Source organism: Oncorhynchus tshawytscha, linkage group LG14 (assembly GCF_018296145.1).
Source record: "Oncorhynchus tshawytscha isolate Ot180627B linkage group LG14, Otsh_v2.0, whole genome shotgun sequence".
Classification (NCBI taxonomy): domain Eukaryota; kingdom Metazoa; phylum Chordata; class Actinopteri; order Salmoniformes; family Salmonidae; genus Oncorhynchus; species Oncorhynchus tshawytscha.
Genome location: NC_056442.1, coordinates 56,714,431 through 56,736,231, shown reverse-complemented (window position 1 = coordinate 56,736,231; position 21,801 = coordinate 56,714,431). Strand labels below are relative to the sequence as shown.

The window sequence follows — 21,801 nt, the reverse complement described above, 5'->3', positions numbered from 1 at the left end:
CTCTGTACTTTGCTCCGTTCATCTTTTCCTCGATCCTGACCAGTGTCACAGTCCCTGCCACTGTAAAACATCCCCACAGCATGATGCTGCCACCACCATGCTTCACCGTAGGGATGGTGCCAGGTTTCCTCCAGACGTGACGCTTGGCATTCAGGCCAAAGAGTTCAATCTTGGTTTCAACAGACCAGAGAATCTTGTTTCTCATGGTCTGAGAGTCCTTTAGGTGCTTTTCACTGAGGAGTGGCTTCCGTCTGGCCACTCTACCGTAAAGGCCTGATTGGTGGAGTGCTGCAGAGATGGTTGTCCTTCTGGAAGGTTCTCCCATCTCCACAGAGGAACTGTGGAGCTCTGTCAGAGTGACCATTGGGTTTTTGGTCACCTCCCTGACCAAGGCTCTTCTCCCCCGATTGCACAGTTGGGCCGGCAGAAGAGTCTTGGTGGTTCCAAACTTCTTCCATTTAAGAATGATGGAGGCCACTGTATTGCTGCAGAAATGTTTTGGTACCGTTCCCCAGATCTGTGCCTCGACACGATCCTGTCTCGGAGCTCTACGGACAATTCCTTTGAACTCATGGCTTGGTTTTTGCTCTGACATGCACTGTCAACTGTGAGACCTTTATATAGACAGGTGTGTGCCTTTCCAAATCATGTCCAATCAATTGAATTTACCACAGGTGGACTCCAAGTTGAAGAAACATCTCAAGGATGATCAATGGAAACAGGATCCACCTGAGCTCAATTTTGATTCTCATAGCAAAGGGTCTGAATACTTATGTAAATTATGTATGTGTGTAAATAAGGTATTTCTGTTTATATTTGACCCCTTTCTCCCCAATTTCGTGGCATCCAATTGTTTTCAGTAGCTACTATCTTGTCTCATCGGAATTGTTGTTGACCAGATCAATGTTGATGTGTTTTTAAAAAAACTGTCTTATTCTTTGATTGTAGAGCCGTGGTTTAGTGGTAACACTCCGTCTTCTCACATACCAACTTCCGGCGCCGACGGATAATGGCCGCCTCGCTTCATGTTCCTATGAAAAAACGATGCCGATTTGATTTACTGTATGTGACTCTGATAGAGACCCCAGGGTTTAAATCGACCCTTCTGCCTTTCTATGCCTCTATATCTTCTTCTAATATGTCAAATGACTGCATCCAGTTTGCTGAGTAGAATGTTTGAGGTTATTTTGTATATTACATCGCCGAAGTCGAGGATCGGTAGGACTGTCAGTTTTACGAGGGTATGTTTGGCAGCGTGAGTGAAGGAGGCTTTGTTGCGAAATAGGGAGCCGATTCTAGATGTAATATTGGATTGGAGATGATTAACATGAGTCTGGAAGGAGCGTTTACAGTCTAGCCAGACACCTAGGTATTTGTAGTTGTCCACATATTCCAAGTCAGAACCGTCCAGAGTAGTGATGCTCGTCGGCGCGCGGGTGCGGGCATCGATCGGTTGAAGAGCATGTATTTAGTTTTATACATTTTTCTAAAAACTTGTTTTGGCTTTGTCATTATGGGGTATTATGTGTAAATTGGTGAGAAATAAAAATACATTTAGAATAACTTTGGAAAATGTTGAAAAAGTCAAGGGGTCTGAATATGCTCACAAGTGTAAACTGATAGGCAAATGGAACATCACACACTTTTGGACTACTGTTAAATAGGCATATGGCAATCAAGATAATTTTAGCATGATATTTGATGTTTAAACATGGGTTTGAAGATGATTCACTTGTTCTTATTTACCATCTAGAATGATAGAGATTGAGTAGGTGGAGAGAAAACACCGGGCGGAAACCAGAATGAAGAATGAACATGTGAGAGAAAAAAAAATCTAAAATACTGTTAGAAATTAGCTAAATGTACAACTAATAATAGATGATTTAATTAACGGAGCATCCATTATTCTTCGTGTTTACTATACATGTATCTTGCCATAGGTCTTCTGAAAGAATCGAACCTGGTCAGTGTCACTAATCAAAACCCTTTTTTCTCTCACCTTTTTTACTAAACCAAAACCCCCCTTGTGCCATATTCTGACCATGTCACCAAGGTGATCCGAATCGTTAGTCTCTCATTGTGTCACCGGATCAGACCTCGCGCACCCTCCTTCATTCCCGTTAACACAGATGTTTCAACCTTTCAGCGACCTCAATCTACCAATAGCAAAAAAAAATATCTCGAGATGTATTCGACTCTTATTTCTGAACTAATCTATGCGGTTCTAGAATCCCGAATCGGTAGAATACGGATGTACACATTACGGCAGTCACCGAAGGGTTCGGTGAGCTATAATGAGAACTGGGTCTGACTCTCCCTCCTCTCTTCGTGTCACAGGGAACTCTGACGTAGCAACATAAATTGTCCCTGTACCATGTTGGCGACCAGGTATGCGGCTAAATTGAAGTAGCCCTATTTTCATCCTAGGTTTGCGGTAGCTACATTAGTACATGCGCAAAACCCAAGTCGTTAACTGGACTTTCGATTGGACTTTAAAATTGAGGATCTGGACATAAAACTATTAACTGATAATCAAGTGGAAGACCACACACATGAATAATAGAGTATTATAACTGTAGCATATACTGTCGACAACACGTGACTGTGGAGCGCTTCAACTGTATCCACAGGGGGGGGCAGTGACCAATCAGAGTATCAGAATCAATGACGTGTTTCCGAAGCGTCGATTTGCCGACGTGTGTGCAGACGGGGAGAAGGGAAAAACAACTTTTTATCGGAGTTGTTTCGAGATGGCTATGCATTTTCATGGAATAAGGCTAGTAAGCATATAATTTCTCAATTGAATACAGACGGTTGACGTAAACAACCCTCATCGAATATTCAAAACTGGATTACAATAATGAGATGCATCCACCAATCCAAAGAAAGGATATGCGGGAGTTAGGCAGCCCGGCGTGTCGCTTTGTGGACAACGACTCTCATTATTAGAGCGGAGAGACATGTAACCTGTCAGTATAGCCATAATCTTTGATAAAAGTCCATTAACAAAGAAGTAGACCAGACCCAGCTGCTATTGCATTGGTGTCTATAGGAGACACATCTAGTAGACTGGAACTTATCTTTTTTTTTTTTTTTGCAAAACGGCGAGTGAACCATCTTCATTTATCCACCATCTTTGGTGTGTTCAGAAGGATGCAGAGTATGTAAACAAACAACAATGACAGCCGTAGGCCTGGTTCTTTGCAGCCAGACGTTAGTTCTGCATAGTTATCAAGGTATATCAGACCCATATCCATCAGTACAGAACACCTGTCGGCTCTGCGGACAAAATCTGCTCATCAAAGGGACATTACAGGCAACACGAAGAATATTTGACAAGCCCAAAGCCTCGAAGGACAAAAAGTTATGTGACAGATTCCTTGCCACCGGTTTAGTGCTAACTGAGGCACCAGGGGTGAAGTCGGGCAGAATTTGTGCGAAGTGCTATCGAGTATTTCTCAGGATAGAGGAATCTGTAAGCATTTTAAAGAAATGGCAGTCAGAGCATCAGACACCGGGGACGAGCAAGAAGAGGAGGCGTGAACTGGAGCCGAGTCCATCTGAAACAGACAGGGCTGCCAAGAAGACATCTGAACGGGAGCCGAGTCCATCTGAAACAGACAAGGGAGCCAAGAAGACATGTCCTCCCTATAAAAAGGTTCCCCCGAGGAGCAGTCTTGTCGAGGTAGTTATTTAATTTGAATCTTACCTTTATTTAACCAGGCAAGTCAGTTAAGAACACATTCTTATTTTCAATGACGGCCTAGGAACAGTGGGTTAACTGCCTGTTCAGGGGCGGAATGACAGATTTGTACCTTGTCAGCTCAGGGGTTTGAACTCGCAACCTTCCAGTTACTAGTCCAACGCTCTAACCACTAGCCCAAAATTGGACTATATACCTTACATATTATGATTAAAGGGCGAATTGGCTTTGCAAGCCAAATACTCCCATCTAATCACGGATCGATTCTAGAAACATAAATTCATATACTTTCATATCAAAGTACACACATCATGTATAGCGTTTTTAACAGTTGCAGCCGACAGTATTATTCAGTGACGACACATTGTTGCGTCGGCCTCCGTTTTACTCACAGATGTTCAGAGACGCAGACAGCAAAATAGCTCAGGAAGTCGACTCTGCGCTGTAACATGGAAATATGGCCGTGTGAGAACTCTAACTCTATAAAAGGTGTATCAATTTAACCTTGTGTTTAAAAAATTTTTTAAAAGTATTTCTCGCCGATATAAAAAATATACGGTTATTTTAATGCTACCAAAACTGTACCGCAAGCGATGCGTGTCAATGTTAAGAACCAAGCATCGTCTTAGAGCAACATTCACCACCTTGCCAATCACAAAGCCCCGCACACCCCCCTCCTCCTAAAACCACATGCATATACTTGTACTGTAGTATTCCTATCTTCTGTATTTTTATTATAATAATCTAAATTAGTCTATTAACTTCACATTATTTTGCAGGTTGTCATAACATACCCGAACCAATTGGATCCAAAGAGGGTCAAGAAGGTTTCATCAGAATTTTCTGGAATGGTTGAAAACCTGGCGAAAGGCAAACTGGCGACATTTGTCAGGTTAGCCTTGACGAATGAGACCATGTGTCAAGAAATCAGAAAGCAGATGACGCAGAAAATAGAAGCAGAGGTCAAGGCATATGCAAGACCCTTAAATTACTTGACCTCTGCTGAACCTTGCATTTTGAGTAGTACCTCGTTGGAGAAAATGAAGTATTTTTCATACGAAGCGTTGGATAATGAGTTGTCCAGGAAGACACCATGGCTTTATACCACCATCAATACTGCAACAGGTGGTTCCACCATCCATAACTGTGTGGCTGCCTCTGTGGTCCTGAGAGGTAGAAACCCCAGGCTTTCTGCACTGGCCTATGTCATCAACACAACACTGACCCAAGGGGGGGTTAAGCCCATTTTCAAAAGACTCTCTAAAATGGGCATAACAACCACACATAGCAATGTCCTAAATAAGCAGAAAGAGATGAAGGCAGCTGGGTACAACATCAACATCAAATGCTGGAGGGAGGACTGTGAGCTGTTTTTCCAACATAGTGTCAGCGGTGAAGTCTGCCCACGACCTCCTCCTACGGCTAAACCGACAGAGGAGACCGGAAGAGAGGAGGACGGGGGGCCAGTGGAGGATGAGTTTGAAATAGAGCTGGACTGGGGTCCACTGGAGGAAGAGGGTGAAGAAGATGAGGAAGAGTGGAGTCCACTGTCAGAAGAGACAGAAAGAGAGGAGGATAGAGGATCAACAGTACAGGAAGAGAGAGAAGAAGAGAAAGACAGGGGTTCCCTGCTAGGAGAGACAGAAACAGAGGAAGCGGGACATGCATCATCAGCACTACAAGGAAATGACACACAGGAAGAGGACTCTGATTCAACGGTGGATTCAGAGACGGAATACTTTGGATTAAACCTCACCTGTGAGAGTGATTAGAGAAGTAGCCTAACAAAGAGTCTGTAGATTACAGATCTAGGCCTAGGCTACATCTCTGAACAACAAGGAACTAATCATAGTCTCTGGCCAAAATGGCACCCTATTCCCCTATATAGTGCACTACTTTTGACCAGACCCTATGGAGTAACAAGTGCACTACTTTTCACCTGGGCCATTTGGGACAGAATCATACAGTGAAATTACTCCTGTTGAGGGGGTCAGGATGTGATGTCTACTGTTCCTGGTGTGTATTGAGGGGGTCAGGATGTGAGGTCTACTGTTCCTGGTGTGTATTGAGGGGGTCCGGATGTCAGGTCTACTGTTCCTGGTGTGTGTACAGTGTGTTTACAACCATATTAAAGAGACCAGTTCAATTCAAACTTTATTGTCCCAGCAGGGAGTATTTCATTGTGTAGCTAAGAGTACATAGCTGCTCAACAAAAACTTCAATTTTTGTTATTTGGTACTCCCCAAAATGGCACCCTATTCCCTAATATAGTGCACGACTTACCCCATAGGGCTCTGGTCAAAAGTAGTGCACTAGTTACTCCATAGGGCTCTGGTCAAAAGTAGTGCACTAGTTACTCCATAGGGCCCTGGTCAAAAGTAGTGCACTAGTTACTCCATAGGGCTCTGGTCAAAAGTAGTGCACTAGTTACTCCATAGGGCCCTGGTCAAAAGTAGTGCACTAGTTACTCCATAGGGCTCTGGTCAAAAGTAGTGCACTAGTTACTCCATAGGGCCCTGGTCAAAAGTAGTGCACTAGTTACTCCATAGGGCCCTGGTCAAAAGTAGTGCACTAGTTACTCCATAGGGCTCTGGTCAAAAGTAGTGCACTAGTTACTCCATAGGGCTCTGGTCAAAAGTAGTGCACTAGTTACTCCATAAGGCTCTGGTCAAAAGTAGTGCACTAGTTACTCCATAGGGCCCTGGTCAAAAGTAGTGCACTAGTTACTCCATAGGGCTCTGGTCAAAAGTAGTGCACTAGTTACTCCATAGGGCTCTGGTCAAAAGTAGTGCACTAGTTACTCCATAGGGCTCTGGTCAAAAGTAGTGCACTAGTTACTCCATAGGGCTCTGGTCAAAAGTAGTGCACTAGTTACTCCATAAGGCTCTGGTCAAAAGTAGTGCACTAGTTACTCCATAGGGCCCTGGTCAAAAGTAGTGCACTAGTTACTCCATAGGGCCCTGGTCAAAAGTAGTGCACTAGTTACTCCATAGGGCTCTGGTCAAAAGTAGTGCACTAGTTACTCCATAGGGCCCTGGTCAAAAGTAGTGCACTAGTTACTCCATAGGGCCCTGGTCAAAAGTAGTGCACTATACAGGGAATAGTGTTCCATTTGTGAAGCCACTCAAGATGATCCAGACCATAAACAACAAATAAATAGAAATTATAATACCAATTCATTTTTTAAATGACCTCGAGTTTGCCAGAGATATTGGACTCATATGTTGTACAAACTAGTGTCAATCCCGACATCACATGTAGTAATCAGTTTAGATACAGCGTAGTCTCAAAGCTGACTGGAGTTGTCAGTTCAGATGTTCTGTTTTCCAAATCAGAACTAGTTCAAGTGGTGTAAAATGACTTGCTCTCCTCTCCTTCATCTGTGGTCTGCATTATTATTATTATTAACCTTTATTTAACTAGGTAGGTCAGTTTTAAGAACAAATTCGAAAATATTTTCAATGACGGCCTAGGAACAGTGGGTTAACTGCCTTGTTCAGGGGCAGAACGACAGATTTTTACCTTGTCAGCTCCGGGATTCGATCCATCAACCTTTCGGTTACTAGTCCAACGCTCTAACAACTAGGTTACCTGCCTCCCCTCTAAACCACTAGGCTACATGCCTCCCCTCTAAACCACTAGGCTACCTGCCTCCCCTCTAAACCACTAGGCTACCTGCCTCCCCTCTAAACCACTAGGCTACATGCCTCCCCTCTAAACCACTAGGCTACATGCCTCCCCTCTAAACCACTAGGCTACCTGCCTCCCCTCTAAACCACTAGGCTACATGCCTCCCCTCTAAACCACTAGGCTACATGCCTCCCCTCTAAACCACTAGGCTACATGCCTCCCCTCTAAACCACTAGGCTACATGCCTCCCCTCTAAACCACTAGGCTACCTTCCGCCCCTCTAACCACTAGGCTACCTGACGCCCCTCTAAACCACTAGGCTACCTGCCGCCCCTCTAACCACTAGGCTACCTTCCGCCCCTCTAACCACTAGGCTACCTGACGCCCCTCTAAACCACTAGGCTACCTGCCGCCCCTCTAACCACTAGGCTACCTGCCGCCCCTCTAACCACTAGGCTACCTGACGCCCCTCTAAACCACTAGGCTACCTGCCGCCCCTCTAACCACTAGGCTACCTGACGCCCCTCTAACCACTAGGCTACCTGACGCCCCTCTAAACCACTAGGCTACCTGCCGCCCCTCTAACCACTAGGCTACCTGACGCCCCTCTAACCACTAGGCTACCTTCCGCCCCTCTAACCACTAGGCTACCTGCCGCCCCTCTAACCACTAGGCTACCTGACGCCCCTCTAAACCACTAGGCTACCTGCCGCCCCTCTAACCACTAGGCTACCTTCCGCCCCTCTAACCACTAGGCTACCTGACGCCCCTCTAAACCACTAGGCTACCTGCCGCCCCTCTAACCACTAGGCTACCTGCCGCCCCTCTAACCACTAGGCTACCTGACGCCCCTCTAAACCACTAGGCTACCTGCCGCCCCTCTAACCACTAGGCTACCTGACGCCCCTCTAAACCACTAGGCTACCTGCCGCCCCTCTAAACCACTAGGCTACCTGCCGCCCCTCTAACCACTAGGCTACCTGCCGCCCCTCTAACCACTAGGCTACCTGACGCCCCTCTAAACCACTAGGCTACCTGCCGCCCCTCTAACCACTAGGCTACCTTCCGCCCCTCTAACCACTAGGCTACCTGACGCCCCTCTAACCACTAGGCTACCTTCCGCCCCTCTAACCACTAGGCTACCTGCCGCCCCTCTAACCACTAGGCTACCTGACGCCCCTCTAAACCACTAGGCTACCTGCCGCCCCTCTAACCACTAGGCTACCTTCCGCCCCTCTAAACCACTAGGCTACCTGCCGCCCCTCTAACCACTAGGCTACCTGCCGCCCCTCTAACCACTAGGCTACCTGACGCCCCTCTAAACCACTAGGCTACCTGCCGCCCCTCTAACCACTAGGCTACCTTCCGCCCCTCTAACCACTAGGCTACCTGACGCCCCTCTAACCACTAGGCTACCTTCCGCCCCTCTAACCACTAGGCTACCTGCCGCCCCTCTAACCACTAGGCTACCTGACGCCCCTCTAAACCACTAGGCTACCTGCCGCCCCTCTAACCACTAGGCTACCTTCCGCCCCTCTAACCACTAGGCTACCTGACGCCCCTCTAAACCACTAGGCTACCTGCCGCCCCTCTAACCACTAGGCTACCTGCCACCCCTCTAACCACTAGGCTACCTGCCGCCCCTCTAAACCACTAGGCTACCTGCCGCCCCTCTAACCACTAGGCTACCTGACGCCCCTCTAACCACTAGGCTACCTGACGCCCCTCTAAACCACTAGGCTACCTGCCGCCCCTCTAACCACTAGGCTACCTGACGCCCCTCTAACCACTAGGCTACCTGACGCCCCTCTAACCACTAGGCTACCTGCCGCCCCTCTAACCACTAGGCTACCTGACGCCCCTCTAAACCACTAGGCTACCTGCCGCCCCTCTAACCACTAGGCTACCTGACGCCCCTCTAACCACTAGGCTACCTGACGCCCCTCTAAACCACTAGGCTACCTGCCGCCCCTCTAACCACTAGGCTACCTGACGCCCCTCTAACCACTAGGCTACCTGCCTCCCCTCTAAACCACTAGGCTACATGCCTCCCCTCTAAACCACTAGGCTACCTGCCTCCCCTTTAAACCACTAGGCTACCTGCCGCCCCTAAAGACACAGGACAGGTGTAACATACAGGATGCTTACAGGAAGTTTTACTGTCTATACCCAGTCCACATATTTCATATCGGTGCAGATGAAGCTAAAGACTCTAGTCTATTGGGATGCACCCCTATGAGAGAACAAAAGAGCTTCAGATGTTCAACCATAGAACTAGAATCCTAGAATATTCTACTTATTTTTCTCCCCAATTTCTAGTTTTGACCTTTGTCTTGTCGCTGCAACTTCCCAACGGACTCAGGAGAGGCGAAGGTCGAGCCGTGGGTCCTCGGAAACATGACCCGCCAAGCCGTGCTGCTTCTTAACCCACTGCTCACTTAACCTGGAAGCCAGCCACACCAATGTTTCGGAGGAAACACAGTCCGCCCGAAGACCGAAGTCAGCTTCCAGGTACCCGGCCCGATGATCCAAGGAAACTCCCCCCCCCCTGGTCAAACCCTCCCCTACCACGGACGGCGCTGGGCCAACTGTACTCCGCCCTATGGCACTCCCGGTCACGGATCAAACGCCCATCCCAGTGGAACATCAGAACTGCGATGCAGAGCCTCAGACCGCTGGGAGGATTACATTTGTATGGGTTCAACTGAGGAAGAAGAGACCGGAAGGCTGCTCACAGAATCATTCTCACCATCCGTGAAGGACAGCACCTGGAAGGCTACGGTTCCACCCAGCTGTCAGAGGGAGAGAGAACCTGCATCCCAAATTACACCCGATTCCCTATATAGTGCCCTTATCGGGCTCTGGTCAGAAGGAATGCACTGATTGAATAGGGTGCCATTTGTGACGAAACCCTTGAATACAAAAATAAATAAAAAATAAAACCTACATCAAGTATTTCAGAGAGGGGTCTGTCTGGGTTATGTTCAGGAAGGAGACATGTTCTGGGTAAATAAAGACTAGACGAACACAACCACACATTGGAAACAGTTACCCTTTAAAACTCACACTTAGACTATCAACCCATTTGGGCCCGGTTTCCTGGGAGGCCCGGTTTCCTGGGACAGATCAAGCCTAATCCTGTGCTAAAAAGCATTGCCAATGTCCCTGTGACTGGGCTATCCCCGAAAATTTGCTACCGTATAAAGTTTGACCCGTAGGTGTTTCCTGTGGTTTCTGCCAGTGTGTGAGACACTGACCCGTGGGTGTAACTGACTGACCTGTGTGTGAGACACTGACCCGTGGGTGTAACTGACTGACCTGTGTGTGAGACACTGACCCGTGGGTGTAACTGACTGACCTGTGTGTGAGACACTGACCCGTGGGCCCTGACTGACCTGTGTGTGAGACACTGACCTGTGGGTGTAACCTGTGTGTGAGACACTGACCCGTGGGTGTAACTGACTGACCTGTGTGTGACACTGACCCGTGGGTGTAGACCTGTGTGTGACACTGACCCGTAGGTGTAACTGACTGACCTGTGTGTAGACACTGACCCGTGAACTGTGTGTGAGACACTGACCTGTGGGTGTAACTGACTGACCTGTGTGAGAGACTGACCCAGTCATAAGGAATGAGTGGGAGGAGGAGGAAACTGGGTACCATTTTGGATTGGAGGTGTTCCATGGCCAGTGTGTGAAACACTGACCTGTGGGTGTAACTGACTGACCTGTGTGTGAGACACTGATCCAGTCATAAGGAATGAGTGGGAAGAGGAGGAAACTGGGTACCATTTTGGATCGGAGGTGTTCCATGGCCAGTGTGATGTGATAAGAGGCGATGGTGAGCAGACTCTGTAGCTCAGGGTCAGGGGTCAGTTTGTCTCTGTGGGTCTGAAGGAAGTGCCGCAGGGTTCCCGTAGTTCACAAACTCAATGAACAACACAGGGTTCTGGGTAAACAACACATATTATAATTCATGTTGTTGTAGTATACATGTTATAGATACTCGTTTTCTATTCCTTATGGAGACTAATATAAATAATGCAGACTCCCGGAGTGGTAGATTATCACACAGTATTTGTTCTTATTTTGGTCATGGGAGGATGGTCAGTTTCTCATTTGGGTCTCAGGCTGAAAAAGTTTAAGAACCTCAAATGTAGTGAATAGGCTACCATTTGAGATGTAAACTTTGTGACCTTTTCCCCCACTAAAGCAGTGTCTCGTTTCCCCCTCAGTCTCAATGGACATTTCATCTCTGATCATTATGGGAATAAGATTATCAACTGCCTCAGAGGTTGAGGAGTGTACTGGTGGTAGCCTAGCCTAGCGTAACCTTTGGTGATCTGGTGGCAGCCTAGCGTAACCTTTGGTGATCTGGTGGTAGCCTAGCCTAGCGTAACCTTTGGTGATCTGGTGGCAGCCTAGCCTAGCGTACCCTCTTTGGTGATCTGGTGGTAGCCTAGCCTAGCGTAACCTTTGGTGATCTGGTGGCAGCCTAGCCTAGCGTAGCCTCTTTGGTGATCTGGTGGTAGCCTAGCGTAGCGTACCCTCTTTGGTGATCTGGTGGTAGCCTAGCGTAGCGTACCCTCTTTGGTGATCTGGTGGTAGCCTAGCCTAGTGCACCCTCTTTGATGATCTTGCAGGCGAACAGGCCGTGACCCTTGCAGGTTCCCTGTGTGTCATCCTGGCCTTGTAGAAGACTCCCTCCTTCCCTGTCTTGATGAGCTGAAGCGGGGACCCTGGGGATAATCACATCACTGTGGTTGTTATACTGATTAAAGACTTATTAAAATGTATACAATTAGATTATTTTACTTACATTGTCTGTGTGCATATAGTCCTATGTATATGTGCGAGTGTGTGGAGCAAATGACAGACCCGGTCTTGTTTCCCTGTAGTGGTGTCTGCTCCTCAAGGCTCTCTCTTTCCCCAGCCTCTCTGCTACTCAGGGCCATCTCTCTCTCCACAGCCTCTCTGCTCCTCAGGGCCCTCTCTCTCCCCAGCCTCTCTGCTCCTCAGGGCCCTCTCTCTCCACAGCCTCTCAGGGCCCTCTCTCTCCCCAGCCTCTCTGCTCCTCAGGGCCCTCTCTCCACAGCCTCTCTGCTCCTCAGGGCCCTTTCTCTCCACAGCCTCTCCACAGCCACTCAGGGCCTTCTCTCCTCGGGGCCCTAGCCTCTCTGCTCCTCAGGGCCCTCTCTCTCCCCACCCTCTCTGCTCCTCAGGGCCCTCTCTCTCCCCAGCCTCTCTGTTCCTCAGGGCCCTCTCTCTCTCCACAGCCTCTCTGCTCCTCAGGGCCCTCTCTCTCTCTCCACAGCCTCTCTGCTCCTCAGGGCCCTCTCTCTCTCCACAGCCTCTCTGCTCCTCAGGGCCCTCTCTCTCCACGTTACAGCCAGAAGGGAGGATGTTCCATGTATGGATGGTCCATATGGGAATGGCTGACACAGACAATATACCATGTATGAATTATACCATGTAGTATGTACAGTAGCTGTACTATACTGTGTAGTATCTATGTATTATACTGTGTAGTATCTATGTACAGTAGCTGTGCTATACTGTGTAGTATCTATGTATTATACTGTGTAGTATCTATGTACAGTAGCTGTACTATACTGTGTAGTATCTATGTATTATACTGTGTAGTATCTATGTACAGTAGCTGTACTATACTGTGTAGTATCTATGTATTATACTGTGTAGTATCTATGTACAGTAGCTGTACTATACTGTGTAGTATCTATGTATTATACTGTGTAGTATCTGTATTATACTGTGTAGTATCTATGTATTATACTGTGTAGTATCTATGTACAGTAGCTGTACTATACTGTGTAGTATCTATGTATTATACTGAATAGTATGTATTATACTGTGTAGTATATACAGTGGGGCAAAAAAGTATTTAGTCAGCCACCAATTGTGCAAGTTCTCCTAGCTGGTCTGTCATAATGTAATAGAGACAGTAGATCTAGCAGGTCTGTAATAAAATAGAGACAGTAGATCTAGCTGGTCTGTCATAATATAATAAAGACAGTAGATCTAGCTGGCCTGTCATAATATAATAGAGACAGTAGTTCTAGCTGGTCTGTCATAATATAATAGAGACAGTAGATCTAGCTGGTCTGTCATAATATAATAGACACAGTAGATCTACCTGGTCTGTCATAATATAAAAGAGACAGTAAATCAAATCAAATCAAATCAAATTTTATTTGTCACATACACATGGTTAGCAGATGTTAATGCGAGTGTAGCGAAATGCTTGTGCTTCTAGTTCCGACAATGCAGTAATAACGAACAAGTAATCTAACTAACAATTCCAAAAAAACTACTGTCTTATAACACAGTGTAAGGGGATAAAGAATATGTACATAAGGATATATGAATGAGTGATGGTACAGAGCAGCATAGGCAAGATACGGTAGATGATATCGAGTACAGTATATACATATGAGATGAGTATGTAAACCAAGTGGCATAGTTAAAGTGGCTAGTGATACATGTATTACATAAGGATGCAGTCGATGATATAGAGTACAGTATCAACGTATGCATATGAGATGAATAATGTAGGGTAAGTAACATTATATAAGGTAGCATTGTTTAAAGTGGCTAGTGATATATTTACATCATTTCCCATCAATTCCCATGATTAAAGTGGCTGGAGTAGAGTCGGTGTCATTGACAGTGTGTTGGCAGTAGCCACTCAATGTTAGTGGTGGCTGTTTAACAGTCTGATGGCCTTGAGATAGAAGCTGTTTTTCAGTCTCTCGGTCCCAGCTTTGATGCACCTGTACTGACCTCGCCTTCTGGATGACAGCGGGGTGAACAGGCAGTGGCTCGGGTGGTTGATGTCCTTGATGATCTTTATGGCCTTCCTGTAGCATCGGGTGGTGTAGGTGTCCTGGAGGGCAGGTAGTTTGCCCCCGGTGATGCGTTGTGCAGACCTCACTACCCTCTGGAGAGCCTTACGGTTGAGGGCGGTGCAGTTGCCATACCAGGCGGTGATACAGCCCGCCAGGATGCTCTCGATTGTGCATCTGTAGAAGTTTGTGAGTGCTTTTGGTGACAAGCCGAATTTCTTCAGCCTCCTGAGGTTGAAGAGGCGCTGCTGCGCCTTCCTAGTAGATCTACCTGGTCTGTCAAATTAGAATAGAGACAGTAGATCTAGCAGGTCTGTCATAATATAATAGAGACAGTAGATCTAGCTGGCCTGTCATAATATAATAGAGACAGTAGATCTAGCTGGTCTGTCATAATATAATAAAGACAGTAGATCTAGCTGGTCTGTCATAATAAAGATTAGAGACAGTAGATCTAGCTGGTCTGTCATAAAATAATAGAGACAGTAGATCTAGCTGGTCTGTCATATTATAATAGAGACAGTAGATTTAGCTGGTCTGTCATAATATAATAGAGACAGTAGATCTAGCTGGTCTGTCATATTATAATAGAGACAGTAGATCTAGCTGGTCTGTCAAAATATAATAGTGACAGTAGATCTAGCTTGTCTGTCATACTATAAAAGAGACAGTAGATCTACCTGGTCTGTCAAATTAGAATAGAGACAGTAGATCTAGCTGGTCTGTCATAATATAATAGAGACAGTAGATCTAGCTGGTCTGTCATAATATAATAAAGACAGTAGATCTAGCTGGTATGTCATACAATAGAGACAGTAGTTCTAGCTGTTCTGTCATAATATAACAGAGACAGTAGTTCTAGCTGGTCTGTCATAATATAATAGAGACAGTAGATCTAGCTGGCCGTCATAGTACAATAGAGACAGTAGATCTAGCTGGTCTGTCATAATATAATAGAGACAGTAGTTCTAGCTGGTCTGTCATAATATAATAGAGACAGTAGATCTAGCTGGTCTGTCATAATATAACAGAGACAGTAGAAGACCTGATCTAACATAATATAATAGAGACAGTATATATAGCTGGTCTGTCATAATATAATAAAGACAGTAGATCTACCTGGTCTGTCAAATTAGAATAGAGACAGTTGATCTAGCTGGTCTGTCACAGTACAATAGACGCAGTAGATCTAGCTGGTCTATCATAATATAATAGAGACAGTAGATCTAGCTGGTCTGTCATAATATAATAGAGACAGTATATCTACCTGGTCTGTCATAATATAAAAGAGACAGTAGATCTACCTGTTCTGTCAAAATATAATAGAGACAGTAGATCTAGCTGTTTTGTCATAATATAATAGAGGCAGTAGATCTAGCTGGTCTGTCATAATATAATAGAGACAGATGATCTAGCTGGTCTGTCATAATATAATAGAGACAGTTGATCTAGCTGGTCTGTCATAGTACAATAGAGACAGTAGATCTAGCTGGTCTGTCATAATATAATAGAGACAGTTGATCTAGCTGGTCTGTCATAGTACAATAGAGACAGTAGATCTAGCTGGTCTGTCATAATATAATAGAGACAGTAGATCTAGCTGGTCTGTCATAATATAATAGAGACAGTAGATCTATCTGGTCTGTCATAGAACAATAGAGACATTAGATCTAGCTGGTCTGTCATAATATAATAGAGACAGTAGATGTACCTGGTCTGTCAAATTAGAATAGAGACAGTAGATCTAGCTGGTCTGTCATAATAGAATAGAGACAGTAGATTAACCTGGTCTGTCATAATATAATAGAGACAGTAGATCTAGCTGGCCGTCATAGTACAATAGAGACAGTAGATCTAGCTGGTCTGTCATAATATAATAGAGACAGAGACAGTAGATCTAGCTGGTCTGTCATAATATAATAGAGACAGTAGATCAAGCTGGTCTGTCAAAATATAATAGAGACAGTAGATCAAGCTGGTCTGTCATAACATAATAGAGACAGTAGTTCTAGCTGGTCTGTCATAATATAATAGAGACAGTAGATCTAGCTGGTCTGTCATAATATAATAGACAGTAGATCTAGCTGGTCTGTCATAATATAATAGAGACAGTAGATCAAGCTGGTCTGTCAAAATATAATAGAGACAGTAGATCAAGCTGGTCTGTCATAACATAATAGATACAGTAGATCTAGCTGGTCTGCCATAATACAATAGAGACAGTAGATCTAGCTGGTCTGTCAAAAAATAGAGACAGTAGATCTAGCTGGTCTATCATAACATAATAGAGACAGTAGATAGCTGGTCTATCATAATATAACAGAGACAGTAGATCTAGCTGGTCTATCATAATTTAATAGAGACAGTAGATCTAGCTGGTCTGCCATAATATAATAGAGACAGTAGATCTACCTGGTCTGTCATAATATAATAGAGACAGTAGATCTAGCTGGTCTGTCATAGTACAATAGAGACAGATGATCTAGCTGGTCTGTCATAATATAATAGAGACAGTAGATCTAGCTGGTCTGTCATAATATAATAGAGACAGTAGATCTAGCTGGTCTATCATAACATAATAGAGACAGTAGATCTAGCTGGTCTATCATAATATAACAGAGACAGTAGATCTAGCTGGTCTATCATAATTTAATAGAGACAGTAGATCTAGCTGGTCTGCCATAATATAATAGAGACAGTAGATCTACCTGGTCTGTCATAATATAATAGAGACAGTAGATCTAGCTGGTCTGTCATAGTACAATAGAGACAGATGATCTAGCTGGTCTGTCATAATATAATAGAGACAGTAGATCTAGCTGGTCTGTCATAATATAATAGAGACAGTAGATCTAGCTGGTCTGTCATAGTACAATAGAGACAGATGATCTAGCTGGTCTGTCATAATATAATAGAGACAGTAGATCTAGGTGGTCTGTCATAATATAATAGAGACATAGAGACAGTAGATCTAGCTGGTCTGTCATAATATAATAGAGATAGTAGATCTACCTGGTCTGTCAAATTAGAATAGACAGTAGATCTAGCTGGTCTGTCATAATAGAATAGAGACAGTAGATTAACCTGGTCTGTCATAATATAATAGAGGCAGTAGATCTACCTGGTCTGTCAAATTATAATAGAGACAGTAGATCTAGCTGGCCGTCATAGTACAATAGAGACAGTAGATCTAGCTGGTCTGTCATAATATAATAGAGACAGTAGATCTAGCTGGTCTGTCATAATAGAATAGAGACAGTAGATTAACCTGGTCTGTCATAATATAATAGAGGCAGTAGATCTACCTGGTCTGTCAAATTATAATAGAGACAGTAGATCTAGCTGGTCTGTCATAATATAATAGAGACAGTAGATCTAGCTGGTCTGTCATAATATAATAGAGACAGTAGATCTAGCTGGTCTGTCATATTATAATAGAGACAGAGACAGTAGATCTAGCTGGTGTGTAATAATATAATAGAGACAGTAGATCTAGCTGGTCTGTCATAATATAATAGAGACAGTAGATCTAGCTGGTCTGTCATAATATAATAGAGACAGTAGATCTAGCTGGTCTGTCATATTATAATAGAGACAGAGACAGTAGATCTAGCTGGTCTGTCATAATAAAGATTAGAGACAGTAGATCTAGCTGGTCTGTCATAAAATAATAGAGACAGTAGATCTAGCAGGTCTGTCATAATATAATAGAGACAGTAGATCTAGCTGGTCTGTCATATTATAATAGAGACAGAGACAGTAGATATAGCTGGTCTGTCATAATCTAATAAAGACAGTAGATCTAGCTGGTCAGTCATAATATAAGAGAGAAATTACCTACCTACCTACCTGTCTAGCCCTACCTACCTACCCGTCTAGCCCTACCTACCTACCTACCTACCTACCTACCTACCTACCTACCTGTCTAACCCTACCTACCTACCCCTACCTGTCTAACCCTACCTACCTACCTACCTACCTGTCTTACCCTACCTACCGACCTACCCGTCTAACCCCACCTACCTACCTACCTGTCTAACCCCACCTACGTACCTGTCTAACCCTACCTACCGACCTACCCGACTAACCCCACCTACCTACCTACCTGTCTAACCCCACCTACGTACCTGTCTAACCCTACCTACCTACCTACCTGTCTAACCCTACCTGCCTACCTACCTGCCTACCTACCTGCCTACCTGCCTACCTGTCTAACCCTACCTGCCTGCCTGCCTACCTGCCTACCTGCCTACCTGTCTAACCCTACCTGCCTACCCCTACCTGTCTAACCCTACCTGCCTACCTGTCTTACCCTACCTACCCCTACCTACCTGCCTGCCTACCTGCCTACCTACCTGTCTAACCCCACCTACCTACGTGCGTACCTGTCTAACCCTACCTGCCTGTCTAACCCTACCTGCCTACCTACCTACCTACCTACCTGTCTAACCCTGCCTACCTGCCTACCTGCCTAACCCTACCTACCTACCTAACCCTGCCTGTCTACCTACCTGCCTGTCTTACCCTACCTGCCTGCCTGTCTAACCCTACCTACCTACCTGCCTACCTACCTAACCCTGCCTGCCTACCTGCCTAACCCTACCTGTCTACCTACCTACCTGTCTTACCCTACCTGCCTGCCTATGTACGTACCTGTCTAACCCTACCTACCTGTCTAACCCTACCTACCTGTCTAACCCTAACTACCTACCTACCTACCTGCCTACCTACCTGTCTGGCCCTACCTACCTACCTACCTGTCTAACCCTACCTACATGTCTAACCCTACCTACCTACCTGTCTCCCTACCTGCCTGTCTGTCTAACCCTACCTGCCTACCTACCTGCCTACCTACCTACCTGTCTAACCCTACCTACCTACCCCTACCTGTCTAACCCTACCTACCTACCTACCTGTCTTGCCCTACCTACCGACCTACCTGTCTAACCCCACCTACCTACCTACCTGTCTAACCCCACCTGTCCTGTCTAACCCTACCTACCGACCTACCTGTCTAACCCCACCTACCTACCTACCTGTCTAACCCCACCTACGTACCTGTCTAACCCTGCCTACCTACCTGCCTACCTACCTACCTACCTGTCTAACCCTGCCTGCCTACCTACCTGCCTACCTACCTACCTGTCTAACCCTACCTGCCTACCTACCTGTCTAACCCTGCCTACCTGCCCTACCTGTCTAACCCTACCTACCTGCCTGTCTTACCCTACCTACCCTACCTACCTGCCTACCTCCTACCTACCTACCTGTCTAACCCCACCTACCTACCTACCTACCTACCTGTCTAACCCTACCTACCTGTCTAACCCTACCTACCTACCTACCTACCTACCTACCTGCCTACCTGTCTAACCCTACCTACCTGCCTACCTGTCCTAACCCTACCTGCCTGGTGACCTACCCTCCTGTCCATACCTACCTACCTGTCTTAAAATGTAAACTGGCCTGTCTAACCCTACCTGCCTCACCTACCTACCTACCTAACCCTGCCTACCTACCTACCTAACCCTGCCTGTCTACCTACCTACCTGTCTTAACCCTACCTGACCTACCTACCTATGTACGTAACTGTCTAACCCTGACCTACCTGTCTAACCCTTTTACCTGTCTAACCCTAACTACCTACCTACCTACCTACCTACCTACCTACCTACCTGTCCTAACCCTACCTACCTACCTACCTGTCTAACCCTACCTACATGTCTAACCCTACCTACCTGTACCTGTCTAACCCTACCTACCTATCTGTCTAACCCTACCTACCTACCTACCCTACCTACCTACCTACCTACCTACCTGTCTAGCCCTACCTACCTACCTACCTACCTGTCTAGCCCTACCTAGCTACCTACGTGTCTAACCCCACCTACCTACCTGTCTAACCCCACCTACCTATCTACGTACGTACCTGTCTAACCCTGCCTACCTACGTACCTGTCTAACCCTACCTACCTACCTGTCTAACCCTACCTCTACCTAACCCTACCTACCTGTCTACCTACCTACCTACCTGCCTACCTACCTACCTACCTGTCTAACCCTACCTACCTACCCGTCTAACCCTACCTACCTACCTACCTGCCTACCTACCTGTCTGTCTAACCCTACCCATCTATCTACCTACCTACCTGTCTAACCCTACCTACCTACCTGTCTAACCCTACCTACCTACCTACCTACCTGTCTAACCCTATCTACCTACCTGTCTAACCCTACCTACCTACCTACCTACCTGTCTAACCCTACTTACCCACCTGTCCTCTTAAAAGAGCCCCTGGTGAGGGTACATCCGTTCCATAACACACTCCACATTAAAATGTAAACTGGCACTGCCCAACAATAGACAGACGTCATCTAGGCCTAACTCACTGAATCGCTGTAAACAAGAGACCAGAAAGTCTGCTCTTGTGTGTTTGTCTGCTAGTATCCGAGAGAAAATCAGAACCCTTGAAGAGAAGACACCCGTTGAGAGGAAACAGATTACATGAACATATGTCCATTTTATGCAAATAAGTATCTTACAAATTCTACCTACCTACCTGTCTAACCCTACCTACCTGTCTAACCCTACCTACCTGTCTAACCCTACCTGTCTAACCCTACCTACCTGTCTAACCCTACCTACCTGTCTAACCCTACCTGTCTAACCCTACCTACCTACCTGTCTAACCCTACCTACCTGTCTAACCCTACCTGTCTAACCCTACCTACCTGTCTAACCCTACCTGTCTAACCCTACCTACCTGTCTAACCCTACCTGTCTAACCCTACCTACCTACCTGTCTAACCCCTACCTACCTACCTGCCTACCTACCTACCTACCTGTCTAACCCTACCTGTCTAACCCTACCTACCTACCTGTCTAACCCTACCTACCTACCTACCTACCTGCCTGCCCTACCTACCTACCTACCTACCTGTCTAACCCTACCTACCTGTCTAACCCTACCTGTCTAACCCTACCTACCTACCTGTCTAACCCTACCTACCTGTCTAACCCTACCTGTCTAACCCTACCTACCTACCTGTCTAACCCTACCTACCTACCTACCTACCTGTCTAACCCTACCTACCTGTCTAACCCTACCTGTCTAACCCTACCTACCTGTCTAACCCTACCTGTCTAACCCTACCTACCTACCTACCTACCTACCTGTCTAACCCTACCTACCTACCTGTCTAACCCTACCTGTCTACCTACCTACCTGCCTGCATACCCCTACCTACCTACCTGCCTGTCTAACCCTACCTACCTACCTACCTGTCTAACCCAACCTGTCTACCTACCTACCTGTCTCTACCCTACCTACCTACCTGTCTAACCCTACCTACCTACCTGTCTAACCCAACCTGTCTACCTACCTACCTGTCTACCCTACCTACCTACCTGTCTAACCCTACCTACCTACCTGTCTAACCCTACCTGTCTACCTACCTGCCTGCCTGCCTGCCTACCTACCTGTCTAACCCTACCTACCTGTCTAACCCTACCTGTCTAACCCTACCTGCCTGTCTAACCCTACCTGTCTAACCCTACCTACCTGTCTAACCCTACCTGTCTAACCCTACCTACCTACCTGTCTAA

At 46.0% G+C, this 21,801-nt stretch overlaps 1 protein-coding gene across 1 annotated transcript; it reads left to right on the top strand.

The window, feature by feature from the left end:
- Nucleotides 1-2,604: 2,604 nt before the first annotated feature.
- LOC112267330 lies at nt 2,605-5,855 on the top strand. The gene is made up of 2 exons (XM_024445620.2): nt 2,605-3,685; nt 4,483-5,855. The coding sequence occupies exons 1-2, from the start codon at nt 3,179-3,181 to the stop codon at nt 5,473-5,475; spliced, it is 1,500 nt and encodes a 499-aa protein (XP_024301388.1). The 5' UTR covers nt 2,605-3,178; the 3' UTR covers nt 5,476-5,855.
- The last annotated feature ends 15,946 nt before the right edge of the window (nt 5,856-21,801 follow it).

What these genes read in the sequence shown, in the direction of transcription:
- LOC112267330 (XM_024445620.2), top strand. Translation starts at nt 3,179, where the DNA reads ATGACAGCCGTAGGCCTGGTTCTTTGCAGCCAGACGTTAGTTCTGCAT. An exon ending in CGAGGAGCAGTCTTGTCGAG is followed by an intron (nt 3,686 to 4,482) that starts GTAGTTATTTAA and finishes ATTATTTTGCAG; the next exon opens with GTTGTCATAACATACCCGAA.